We start from the raw sequence: 13,664 nt of genomic DNA on the forward strand, positions 1-13,664 counted from the left end.
TGATTGTGTGGGCACGTGCTTTTAGATTTGTATTGTTGATAGTGTCCCTATTAGTGGGAGTGATGATTGGATAGCTATGTGATGAGTATGACGTGACTGCGAGATGTATTCATATAATTTGGAAGCGACGAGAAGGGTCTGCTGGAGGATAGAAGAACTATTAGGTGCTTGATTTCCATCTTGATTTGAGGTATAGCCTCGAGTTATAGGTGTGTGAAGAATCTTTTCATGTTTTCTAGTTGGGGAGTGAAGAAGATTTCACGTTGTGTTATGAGTTCAGACTCAGGAAGATTAAGCGACTGCGTAATGTTTATGACGGTGGAAGGTATAAAGAAATGTTAGTTGAGGCAAAACAGGTGGGTTATCTCCTACGGAGTGTTCTGAAGTTGTGTGATCCTTATGTCATCTGATGGAAGATCTCTTCTACTAGTGAAATGTATGTGCTGCAACTTGAATTTGGGTCATCTAAGAGAGTGAGTTTAACTGTTTCGAGAGTGAATGCGAGATTTGCAGAAGATTTAATGTATTGGATGGTCTGTGTTTCACGAGCTTATGAAGGATTGAGTTTAATCTCACTATGGTATTATGGTAGTAATAGTGTATATGCATTATGAGTATTGTGTGTGTTTTAATCTATGGCTTCGATCTAAGTGGGGGAGCCTGCTACTGATTAGTTGGTTGCACGGTTATGTGCTATGTTGGTTCCAATTTGAGGCGTACGGGTGAATCAGTTATGGCTTATGGAGATTGAGACCGAGGATGACTCGAGTAAAGGAAATTTCAATAAAGGTTATGCTATGCTTTATGGGTTTATAAGAGTCACGAAATGACTTGAGTTGTTATTGGTAAAGGATGTTCGGTGCATAGAGCAGGAAGTTGCTTGGTTGCATTAAGGTAAGGTTGCTTTCTGCGGTGTTAGAGTGCTAATGAGGCACAGGTTGCTCGGTTCATTTGGTCAGGCTAATTGCAGTTGAGTAGAGTGGATGACTCTCGAGAATGGTTCTAATGTGTTCAAGATTTTACATGCAATAATTGGAGATTTTCAAGTTGTATTTTTGGCTAGAAACTGAGGTTTGCATTGGAGGGTGTCAAGACTTGTGGAATTTCTATATCAACTATGGGATTTTATTCATCGGCATTGGGAAGGTGAAGGTAACGGACTTAGATTCGCAGGAAGTCTCTTCAGAGTAAAGTATTTCGAATGTGGTGCTTTTGGGGACGTTTAAGAGAGTATTCAGTGGCTTATGAGCCTTAGATGGTGTGGTTTTATGCTTGGGTCTCGTGTGGTGAATCTGGGTTGAGAAATTGTGGTGTTACAGCAAAAAGGAGTATCAAGTTGAAGATAAATCAGAAGGAAACTCGGATAGATGGGGTAGCTTGGTAGACGGCCAGATCGGTATGGTAATGATATGATTAGATCTTTGGATGCTTATGAGGTAATGAGCCTATATAGGTGTTTCGCGTCAATGCTCTTGGATTTTAGTGGCATGCATAGCTTGGTTGAGTTAGAAGGATTTAGTCCTGACGGTTTAGTTTTGTGCACATGGAATTCGGGGAGTTCTTGATGGTTTCTACCTCAGTTAGAGATGTATATTTTCTACGAGCGTGAGGAGCATAGGATGTATAGTGATTTTCTTTTAGACGTGATCAATGGAAAGTTCTTGGCTAGTCAAGTACATAGTTGCTTATGGCTCGGAAGGGATAGGAAGTTCTCATGGTTATCCTAGGACGGTATGGTTTATGTGAGATGTAGTGTAGGATTGAGATTTGCATGTGTAAGGTAATGGTTTAGTTCTGAAAGGAAGGTCGTAAAATCCTTAGGCAGCACGGGCAGCTTCAAATGATTAGGGAAAGGATCTTCAGATGATTAGGGAAATGATATTACTAATTGGCGTGGCTTGATGGGGGTATACGTTCAGAAAAAGGGCAAGTGTTTGAGTTGATAGTACTTCATTAGTATTGCAGCACTCTCTTGTTGGATTGACTGCTGATATTCGAGTTTGCATGGTGGCATGGAAAGATTCTCAGAGTATATCTCGTGGGAAGATTGGGTATTAGAGGTGTGGCATGTGTTCAGACGGCTAAATTGGGATCAGATATGGTGATTCGTGTGCTATATGGAGTTGGAGACTAGGAGTTCTCATATACAGGTTATGTTTTGGTTGTGGGTCGCGAGTATCGGCACTGTATAGTGACTAATGAGGTTTGAAGACCCGAGTGGATCTTTTGCGGCTTGGTATGTTAGATTTTGATGTAATATTGGGTATAGACTGGTTGTCTCCGTATCGTGTTATTCTGGACTATTGCGCTAAGGCGGCGATGTTGGCTATGCCGGGAATGCCTCGGATTGAGTGGCGAGGTTCGACAGATTATGTTCCCAGCAAGGTGATTTCATTTTGAAGACTCACCAGATAGTTCAGAAGGGTTGTCTTTCTTATTTGACCTTCGTGATGGGTTTCAGGGCAGAGACTTCTTCTATGGATTCAGTTCTGGTGGTGAGGGATTTTTCGGATATGTTTCCTGTTGCCGGGCATGTCGCCGGACAAGGTTGTTGATTTTGGTATTGATTTGGTGCTGGGCATCGTATCGTATGGCACCAGCGGAGTGAGAGGAGTTGAAGGAGCAGCGAACTCCTTGACAAGGGGTTCATCGGTAGGCCTATATGGATGTGTGTTCTGCATCGGGACAGCTTTGTTGACTTCGAGTTGCTATTGGTGAGGGATGTGTTGATTCGGTTGTTGTTGTGCTATTAGTGTTCTGAGGTAATCTATGAGTTACTTTTCTGTGTTGTGAGGCATTATGATTTGTTAGTTATAGGCACATATGGTGCGGTTCTGTTAGGGTTTCATAGTGGAAGTCAAGCGGGAAGAGTATTTGGGTATTGCTCGGTGAATGGCATATCGGTTAAGTCCTTTCGGGTTTGTGTGGTGTTATGTTAATTGCTTCACCGTGGTTATGAAGATTTTCCTTGGTTCTAGACATTAAATTGTGCGTGATTTTCGATTTTTGAGCAGAGTGACTTGAGGTGTTTCATGTGGACCAATGTTTGGATAGGGTCGCGCATTGCAATGAAGTTATGTGGAGGCATGATCCTTCGAGCTAGATTCATGTGTTCTATTTCTACAATGTGTGGTGGGTTCTCAACATGGTGTGTGGTGGTACTGGTGAGCTTGCGGTACAGCTCTCTCATTTGAGTCATTTCTTATGATTTAAGTATGTTCGGATTATTGCTGGTTGGTGTACGAATTGCACGAGATGTGGCTTTGGATTGTATTAATGTGTCATGTCACTAGGGTAGTTGTTTTGGATTAGATGAGATCGTTGGAATCAATAATTAATACAAACGGATTCAATTTCAGCATGTTGGAAGGATAATATCGAGGTTCGGCTCCGAAATTTGCCATGGTCCTTGCCAAAGGAAAAGTGGCTTCATGAATGGTTGATCTGAGGAATGGTTATGACACTCTACGTAGTTCATTTGTCATTGGCAGTATATGAAAGTGTTGGGATGAGACTTTGGTTGCTAAGAGGTTTACTATCGGTATTCGGTTGTTGTGTACAGTTGTTGTGATTATAAGTTATCGCTACAAGTGTTTGAGTTATGTGGTATATCATGTAATTGCACCTGAGGTTGCAGGTATAGGTTATTACATCTTGTTCAGGCTTATTCAGAGTATAGATGTGAGATTCTGATCTTGTGGATGATTTCAGAAGTGAAAATGTGGTTCTAAGGTTTACGGGCTAGGTTGGATTGTGAAATTTCAGTTACATTGTGGTATTGGACCGATATGAGATAGGGTGACATGGGATCACCCCCGGGTATCTGCATGGTAAGGTTAATCGGTGATTTTCTGGCTTTTGGAACAACTATGGGCACGTTCGAGGACGAACATATGTTTAAGTGGGGAAGGATGTAACGACACAACCGGTTGTTTTGAGATTCTGCACTTCGCTCGCCAGTTCCCGGGCATGACTAGCCCCGTGTGATGTATTTTGACTTAGGTGAATCGTCGGTTTTGGTTTTTTAGGGTAATCGGGATGAATTTGGAAGAATAGTCCTCAGTTTGAAGTTTAAAATTTGAAAGGTTTGACCAAGATTTGACTTGTTGGTATATGATCTCGGATCAGAATTTTTATGATTTGATTATCTCCGTTAGGTGATTTGAGACTTAGGAGCGTGATCGAAATGTGTTTTGGAGGTCCGTGGAAGGTTTAGGCTTGAATTGGCGAAATTGGGATTTTGGCGTTTTCCGGTTGATAGGTGAGATTTTGATATAGTGGTCGGAATGAAATTTCGGAAGTTGCAGTAGGTCTGTTGTGTCATTTGGGATGTGTGTGCAAAATTTCAGGTCATTCGGACATGGTTTGGTAGACTTTTGATCAAAAGCAGAATTCGGAAGATTTTGGAACCTTAGGCTTGAATTCGATGTGATTTGATGGATTCGATATTGTTTGAGGTGTTTCAAAGATTGGTATAAGTTTGGGTAGTGTTATATGACTGGTTTGTGCTTTTGGTTGAGGTTCCGGGGGCCTCGGGGTGATTTCGGATGGTTGGCGGAAGGTTTGAAGTTGAGTTGGGACAGCTGAAGCATATTGTTGTTGTCATAACCGCACATGCGGTTGGGAGGTCACAGGTGCGATGCTCATAGAAGCGGAAGGCAGCCGCAGATGCGGCCAAGAAGGAGTTCTTCAGGAACCGCAAAAGCGGTGAAGTGGGCGCACCTGTGGTAGCGCAGGTGCGATGTTTTAACCGAGGATGCGGAAATGGTCATTTAAATGAAAATCCGCAGATGCGGTGGATTAGCCGCAGAAGCGGGACCGCAGAAGAGGGACCGCAGAAGTGGTTAAAGGCAAGTGCGAAAATGCCTGGGTCAGAGAGTATAAAAGGTTCCCTTCGCGATTTTTAGTGGGTTTTCACCATATTTCATTCGAGAGAAGGCTTTGGAGAGCTAATTGAAGAGGAAACCAAAGGATAATCTCGTGAAGGTAAGATTTTTGACTTCATAACTCGTTTATATGTGATTAAAGGCCAAATTAGTGGTGAAATTTTGGAAAAAATCAGTGCAAAAATGTGTAATTAGGGCTTGAGATTGAGAGACTTTTGAGTGGGGATTTGAGGGGCCATTTGAGGCCCGATTTTGATGTTCTTGACATGTATAGACTCGTGAGAGGATGAGGATTCTATTGATGTAATTTTTGTCGGGTTCCGAGGCGTGGGCCCGGGGGCCGGGTTTGAGCAATTTCAGGATTTATGTTGCAAATTGATTATTTTCGCATGGGCTTCGTTCCCTTAGAATATTTTGACGTCATGATTCTAATTTGGATATATTCGACGTGAGTTGAGGCCGATTCGAGGAGCAAAGGCATCGCGGGCTAGAGTTTGGACCGGATCGAGGTGAGTAATAATTTTAAATGTTGTCCTGAGGGTATGAAAGCCCAGATTGCACATCGCGGTGCTATATTGAGGTGACGCACATGCTAGATGACGAGCGTGGGGTCGTGCACTTTTGGGGATTGTGACTTAGTCCATTCTGAATGACTGTTTTATCGTATATTTGATTGGAAACTAATTGCTATCATCATGTTTTGGGCTGAATGCCATATTTGGGCCTCATGCCAACTATTTGAACCCTTAGGGGATTTTTATTGATACTTCCTCACTGTTTGACTTTATATTTGAACTCAGTCATGCTATATTCTATTGTTTTTATGACTCAGCCATATTCACTCTGTTTTAACACTTTAAATGATATTTTGGGCTGAGCATCATGTTTTACTGTTGTCCGAGTGGCTTGTGAGATTCTGACTGAGTAAGGCCGAGGGCCTATGTTGTGAGGGAACACCTGATTAGGATTATGAGGCCGAGGGCATGAGATTTATACGCCACGAGCTGGCTTATTGATATGAGGTCGAGAGTCTATGTGATTATGCCACGAGATGGCTTGATATTGCGCTTGGGTCGTAAGAGGCCCCTCCAGGAGTCTGCACACCCCCAGTGAGCGCGGGTACCCATTGTGATATGAGATATAGCCTGAGGGGCTGGTATTGTTCTATGTGTTTGCCCGAGGGGCTAATTTTGTTGGTATTGTGCCCGAGGGGCTGATTCTGTATATAGTGTGCCCGAGGGGCGGTTCTTTATGTGTTTTTCTTTTCTAGTTGCCGGTCATTTACTTGCTTAACGGTTAAAAAGGCATTTTAAAGAAGCTTAAATTGAACTAAGATGACGTTACATGTTTTTACGGTTTCATTGTTTTACTGCTTTATACTGCTTCTTATAGCATGTTGACGTGCCTTGCGTGATTTCTTACTGCTCAGTCTTCATTTATTATTATTACTCACTAATTTGGAGTACTCACATTACTTCCTGCACCTTGTGTGCAGATTCAGGTATTTCTGAACCCGGTAGCGGGTATTGGTTGCTCAGAGGCAGAGTCATCGGAGTTTAGCAAGGTATAGTTGTTCGATGTTTGCAGCACTGCTTTTCTCCCTCTTGATTACATTAGACTGTATTTAGTACATTTTCAGAATTTTCGTTGTATTTAGACCTTAGTAAATGCTCGTGACTTATGACACCCTGATGTCGAGCTGTATCTATTTCCGCACATGTTCTATTTCGCTAAATTTTGGGATTTATTTCTTATAAATGATTTAAATTGACTTATTGAAATAAAAAAAAAATTGAGAATTGTGTCGGCTGGCCTTGTCTTCACGAGAGGCGCCATCACCGGGTCCGGTTTGGGGTCGTGAGAATATGCTTGAAAAAATGTTCACAACGTTTCATGCCTCCAGCATGGTCTTGCAACAGCAATACCGAGAGAAAGGTTTCAAGAAGTATTCTGAGTTGATTTCTCTTCTCCTTGTGGCTGAACGAAATAATGACTTGCTCATGAGAAATCACGAAAATCGACCCACTGGGTCTACACCATTACCTGACGTGGATGAGGTGTATTCCCATTATGCCAAGCATGGAAAAGATCGTGGCCCTATTCATGGTGGTGGTCGTAGTCATGGTCGTGGCTGTAGCCGTGGACAAGGAAGAAATTTTCCTGGTGTTAATCACCCCCCAAAGAAAAATAACCACCAAAAGTGGAAAGGGAAAGATGAGAAGCCAAAGGCAAATGGTTTAGAAACTGAATGTTATCGTTGCGGTGGAAAAGGGCATTGGGCAAATATTTGTCGTGTACCAAGACATTCGGTTGAGCTTTATCAAGCATCTCTAAAGAATAAAGGCCCTGAAGCTAATTTTGTCTATGACAATGAATTTGACATCACCCACTTAGATGTGGCAGACTTCTTTGAGCACTCTGATGGGAAAATAGACCACTTGATCGGTGATGGATCCGTGGTTAAAGATGATTGAGTAGTTTGTTTATTATAATTTTTCTGTTTTGCTTATACGTAGTATCTAGTGAATAAACATCATGTAATCACAATTCTATACATAAGTAATAGTCGTAGTATCAATTAGTATTATTTTATGAATTAGTGTGAATTCGTTTTAATTATATATAGTTACAGTATTTTTTTTAAACAATGTTTCAGTTAAGGTATATTATTTATGTATATTGAATGTATTTTTTTTAATACAAATATAAGATTGATGCCAATGTATATCGAACATGGAAGCAGAATTTTACGTAGCTTTACCTCTAAGATCATGGAGATTATAAAGGATTTATGTGGTTAGTGACAATCATGTTGATGTGTAAAATTAAGCTTTCTGTTAAGCAATAAAATGAAATATCTACTTGTACTTATTTGTACTTACGAGTAGCGTCAGAAACTATGCGCATTGATTTTTTCAATATTTACTATTATTGTAATTTCAAAATTCGTTGGTTACAAAACATGCATTGTTACAATTGTTTCCTCAAAGTACAGTTCATAAATCCAATTCCTTCTGTGTGTTTTTTTACAGTGCAAGATTATTAAGGAATTCAATATAAAGTATATTCACATTATTTTTAGCTACATAATTGTTCGTATTATAATCAGTGTTTGCTAGAAATTACATTAAAAGGTTTGATTAACTTTATTTCTTTCCTTTATATCTAAAAATACTAATATTTATTCGTATATTTCTTTTGTATGTCAAACAATGGGAAGCAAATATGGATATCTCACAAAACAAACTTGGATCAAAGTTCAATTGTAAAAATATTGGTTTAGTTGATTCATGTACGACACATACAATATTCAAAGAGAAGAAATATTTCTCTCATTTAAGTATGTGTAAGGCAAATGTTACTACAATTTCTGATAGTAGTAAATTAATTGAAGGCTCTGGAAGAGCTACTATAACTCTGCCTAAGGGAACAATACTTATCATAGAGAATGCAATGTTCTCCTCCAAGTCCAAGAGGACCTTGTTGAGTTTTAAAGATATCCGCCGAAATGGATATCATATTGAGACAATAGATGAGAATAATTGTGAATATCTCATCATTACCAAGAATGTCTCTGGCCAGAAAAAGGTTATTGAGAAATTCCCATTTTTATCTTGTGGCCTGTATTGGACAAGAATTAGTGCAACTGAGGCACATTCTATCGTAAACCAAAAGGTTACTGATTCCAATACTTTTGTACTTTGGCATGACCGATTGGGACATCCTGGATCAATTATGATGAGACGAATTATAAAAAACTCAAATGGGCATCCATTAAAGAATTTAAAGATTCTTTTAAATAATGAATTTTCTTGTACTTCTTGTTATCAAGGCAAGTTAATTATTAGACCATCACCAACAAAGGTTGGGATCGAGTCCCCTGCGTTTTTGGAACGTATACAAGGGGACATTTGTGGATCTATTCACCCACCTAGTAGGTCGTTTAGATATTTTATGGTCTTAATAGATGCATCTTCTAGATGGTCTCATGTGTGCCTATTGTCATCTCGCAACCTCGCGTTTGCAAAATTAATGGCACAAATAATTCGATTACGGGCGCAATTTCCCGATAATCCAATTAAGTCTATTAGACTTGATAATGCTGCTGAGTTTTCATCCCAAGCATTTAATGATTATTGCTTATCAATTGGGATAAAAGTGGAACATCTTGTAGCTCATGTTCACACTCAAAATGGTCTTGTAGAGTCTTTAATTAAACGTCTGCAATTGATAGCAAGATCGTTACTCATGAAAACGAGGTTGCCCACTTCTGTTTGGGGTCACTCCATTTTACATGCAGCAATGCTAGTTCGTCTCAGACTGATAAATTATCATAAATATTCCCCGTTGCAATTAATTTTGGGTCATGAACCTAATATATCCTATTTAAGAATTTTTGGATGTGCAGTATATATGCCTATAGCACCGCCATATCGCACCAAAATCGGTCCCCAAAGAAGGTTAGGAATATATGTTGGGTTTGAATCGCCCTCCATTATTCTCTACCTCGAAACATTAACGAAGGATTTGTTTACTGCACGATTTGCAAACTGTCGATTCGATGAGACACTTTTCTCAAAATTAGGGAGAGAAGTTGGTGAAACTCAATGAGAAATTTTGTTAAAAAATTCATCATTATCTCATCTTGATCCACATGCATCCATTTGTGAAAAAGAGGTGCAAAAGATTATCTACTTTTATAGAATAACAAATCAAATGCCAGACGCATTTACGGATCTGAAAAGGATAACAAAATCACATATCCCTGTAGAGAATGTTCCAATCCATATTGATGTCCCTATTGGACAATCTTCTAGTGTCATAGCTAATGAGTCAAAAGCACGCCTAAAATGCGGCAGACCATTAGGTTCTAAGGATCAAAATCCTAGAAAAGGGAAAACAAATGGTCAAAATGACACTATGAAAGAGTCTCATGAAGAAATCCATGATTTAACCAATCCTGAGATTCATGAGGAAATCATTGAGCCTAAGACTCAAGAAAATAAGGAACAATCAATAAATCCAATCGATATTGAGACAAATTTGAATCGCTTGGATATAGTGGTGGATTATGTCTTTGCATATAATGTTGCATCTAGAATTATGCTAGATAGTGATGATATTGAACCTTTATCTATTAAAGAATGTCGACAAAGACGTGATTGGCCAAAGTGGCAGGAAGCAATCCAATCAGAGTTGAATTCACTTGCAAAACGTGAAGTTTTTGGGCCTGTAGTCCAAACACCTAATGGTGTTAAGCCTGTTGGCTATAAATGGGTTCTTGTACGCAAGAGGAATGAGAAAAATTAGGTACAAAGATATAAGTCATGCCTTGTTGCACAAGGATTTTCACAAAGGCCTGGTGTCGATTATGAAGAGACATATTCATCTGTTATGGATGTTATAACATTCCGTTATCTCATTAGTTTTGTTGTCCATGAAAAGCTTGACATGCATTTAATGGATGTGGTTACCACCTACCTTTATGGATCACTTGATAATGAGATATACATGAAAATTTCCGATGGATTTAAAATGCCTGACGCACATAATTCAAAGTTCCGGGAAATGTTTTCAATCAAATTACAAAGATCTTTGTATGGTCTAAAGCAATCAGGATGAATATGGTATAATCGCCTTAGTGAGCATTTATTAAAGGAAGGTTATATAAATGATGTCATTTGTCCATGTGTTTTTTTAAAGAAAACAACATTAGAATTTGTTGTACTTGCCGTATATGTTGATGACATAAACCTTATTGGAACTCCTATAGAACTCCAAAAGGCAATTGATTATTTAAATAAGGAATTCAAGATGAAAGATCTCGTAAAGACAAAATTATGTCTTGGTTTGCAAATTGAACATTTGGCAAACGGAATTTTTGTTCATCAATCTGCCTACATAGAAAAGGAGCTGAAACGGGTTTACATGGATGGAGCATATCCATTAAGTACTCTGATGGTTGTTTGATCACTTGATGTGAATAAGGATCCATTTCGACCTCAATAAGAGAATGAAGAGCTACTTGGTCCAGAAGTACCATATCTTAGTGCAATTGGTGCACTAATGTATCTTGCTAACACTACAAGGTCTGATATAACTTTTTCAGTTAATGTCTTAGCAAGATATAGCTCTGCTCCTACAATGAGACATTGGAATGGAATCAAACACATATTACGGTATCTAAAAGGAACTACCGATATGGGCTTATTTTATGGCAATAATTGCAGTCCCGATCTTGTTGGTTATGCTGATGCTTGGTATTTATCCGATACACACAAGGCTCGATCTCAAACAGGTTATGTGTTTACTTGTGGAGGCACTGTCATATCTTGGCGATCGACTAAGCAATCAATTATGGCTACTTCATCTAATCATGCTGAGATAATTGTTATTCATGAAGCAAGTCGAGAATGTGTGTGGTTGAGGTCTATAATACATCTTTTTCTAGACAAATGTGGTTTGAAATGTGATAAACTACCCATGATTTTGTATGAAGATAATGCAGCGTGCATAGTCTAATTGAAGGGAAGATTCATAAAAGGAGATAAGACAAAGCATATTTCACCAAAGTTATTTTTCACACATGATCTTCAAAAGAATGGTGATATCAATGTGCAACAGATTCATTCAAGTGATAATATGGTTGATTTGTTCCCAACTCTACCGACGTCAACCTTCAAGAAGCTAGTGCACAAGATTGGGATGTGAAGGCTCAAGGATGTGAATTGATGCTCTTATTAGAGGGAGTTAATATGTGTTGGGCTCATTTTCCCTTACAAGGTTTTGTCCCATTGGTTTTCCTTGCAAGATTTTTAACGAGGCAACCAAAAGGCGTATTGTTAGATATGTGTACTCTTTTTCCTTTTCTAGAACTTTTTTTTCCCATTGGGTTTTATTTTAGTTAAGGTTTTAACGAGGCACGGTACTTATTGAGTAGACATTCAAGGGGGAGTGTTATGAATAGAATTGAAATTAGAGTGAATGCCTATCTTTTAGAGAGTTTTACTTTATGGCTAAGTCATTTTTCCCCTATAAATAGAGGGGTCTTACCCCATTGTAAATCATCCCAAAATTCAATAAGAATTTCCTCTCTCTTTCTCTGCAATATTGTTCTTCTTCTTTTATTGATTTTGTTACATAAACTTTTTATTTTACAATTTTATCAAAAGCTTTTATAGTTATACAAATTATTATAGAATGTTTAAAATTACAAGTTTCAAATGTCTTATAGCTATGTAAATATTATAGCATGTTTAAGACAATAAATTTTAAAAGTTTCTTGTCTTTCTTAGCAAGCGTCTGGACATAGATATAGTTGAAACTTGAAAGAATAAGTTTTTGAAGATGAGATGAAAAGTGATATTTGAAAGTTAAAATAATTTTGGACATGCATTTTATTTTAAAAGAATTTGAAGTTTTGTGAGTAGAAAACTTCAAAAACTACTCGACAGTTGTTTTTTTAATTTGAAAATTTTGTTTTCAAAATTTATCAAAAAATGATTTGAGAAAAGTAATCAAACAACAACAACAACAACCCAGTGTAATCCCACAAGTGGGGTCTGGGGAGGGTGATATGTACGCAGACCTTACCTCTACCCCAAGGGGCAGAGAGGTTGTTTCCAGGAGACCCTCGGCTCGAAGAGGCAACAAGAGACACTATATTAGTACTATCAATATACTCATAATAAAACAACATAAAATACCATAAAAACCATAACATAACATAAATACCATAAAAACAAAGTAACAGCAATATAAGAGATATAGGAAATACGAGAAAGATGTAAGGTATTAATACACAGAAGATAAAGCACATCATCAGTAGTTGATCAATAGCATTCTAAGACTAATTTCTAACTGGCTAGTCTCACTCTAGTGCGCTGTAAAAAAGACATCACAATTTCCCCTAACCTACAACCTTAATGCTCGATCTCCACAATTCCTTGTTTAGGGTCATGTCCTCAGTAACCCTAAGTCGCGTCATATCCTGTCTGATCACCTCTCCCCAATATTTCTTAGGTCTCCCTCTACCTCTCCTCGTACCCACCACCGCCAGTCGTTCACACCTTCTCACCGGTGCATCAGTGTTCCTCCTCTGAATGTGCCCGAACCATCTGAGTCTTGCTTCCCGCATCTTGTCCTCCATGGGGGCCACACCCACCTTCTCTCGAATATCTTCATTTCTAATCTTATCCTTCCTTGTATGCCCGCACATCCACCTCAACATCCTCATCTCTGCAACTTTCATCCTCTGGATGTGTGAGATCTTCACCGGCCAACACTCGGTCCCATACAACATAGCAGGCCTAACCACTGCCCTATAAAATTTACCTTTCAGTAACAGTGGCACTTTCTTGTCACATAGGACTCCCGTCGCTAACCTCCATTTCATCCACCCAACCCCTATACGGTGTGTGACATCCTCGTCGATCTCCCCGGACCCCTGAATAAACGACCCCAGGTACTTGAAACTACCCCTCTTAGGGATGACTTGAGAATCAAGCCTCACTTCCACTCCCGCTTCCATCGGCTCTGCCCCAAATTTGCACTCAAGGTATTCCGTCTTCGTCCTGCTCAAACAAAATTTGGAAAAGAAAAATTCGAAAACTTTATGGCCAAATGAGAGCTTAAACTTTATGTCAAGTGAAATTAAGTTGCATAAATTGAAACGAAGTGGGAGTATATGACAAAACGGCCAGCCTTGCAAGTGGTACTAAACAACAAAGAGTCATGCATGCACATTAAATTATTCATGTTCTTTTCTTGAGAAGATTT

At 39.0% G+C, this 13,664-nt stretch overlaps 1 protein-coding gene across 1 annotated transcript; it reads left to right on the plus strand.

The window, feature by feature from the left end:
• Positions 1-6,790: 6,790 nt before the first annotated feature.
• LOC138889921 (uncharacterized) lies at positions 6,791-7,360 on the plus strand. The gene has a single exon (XM_070173266.1). It carries the CDS (start codon positions 6,791-6,793, stop codon positions 7,358-7,360), a length of 570 nt encoding a protein of 189 aa, XP_070029367.1.
• The last annotated feature ends 6,304 nt before the right edge of the window (positions 7,361-13,664 follow it).

Source organism: Nicotiana sylvestris, chromosome 4 (assembly GCF_000393655.2).
Source record: "Nicotiana sylvestris chromosome 4, ASM39365v2, whole genome shotgun sequence".
Taxonomy (NCBI): Eukaryota; Viridiplantae; Streptophyta; class Magnoliopsida; order Solanales; family Solanaceae; genus Nicotiana; species Nicotiana sylvestris.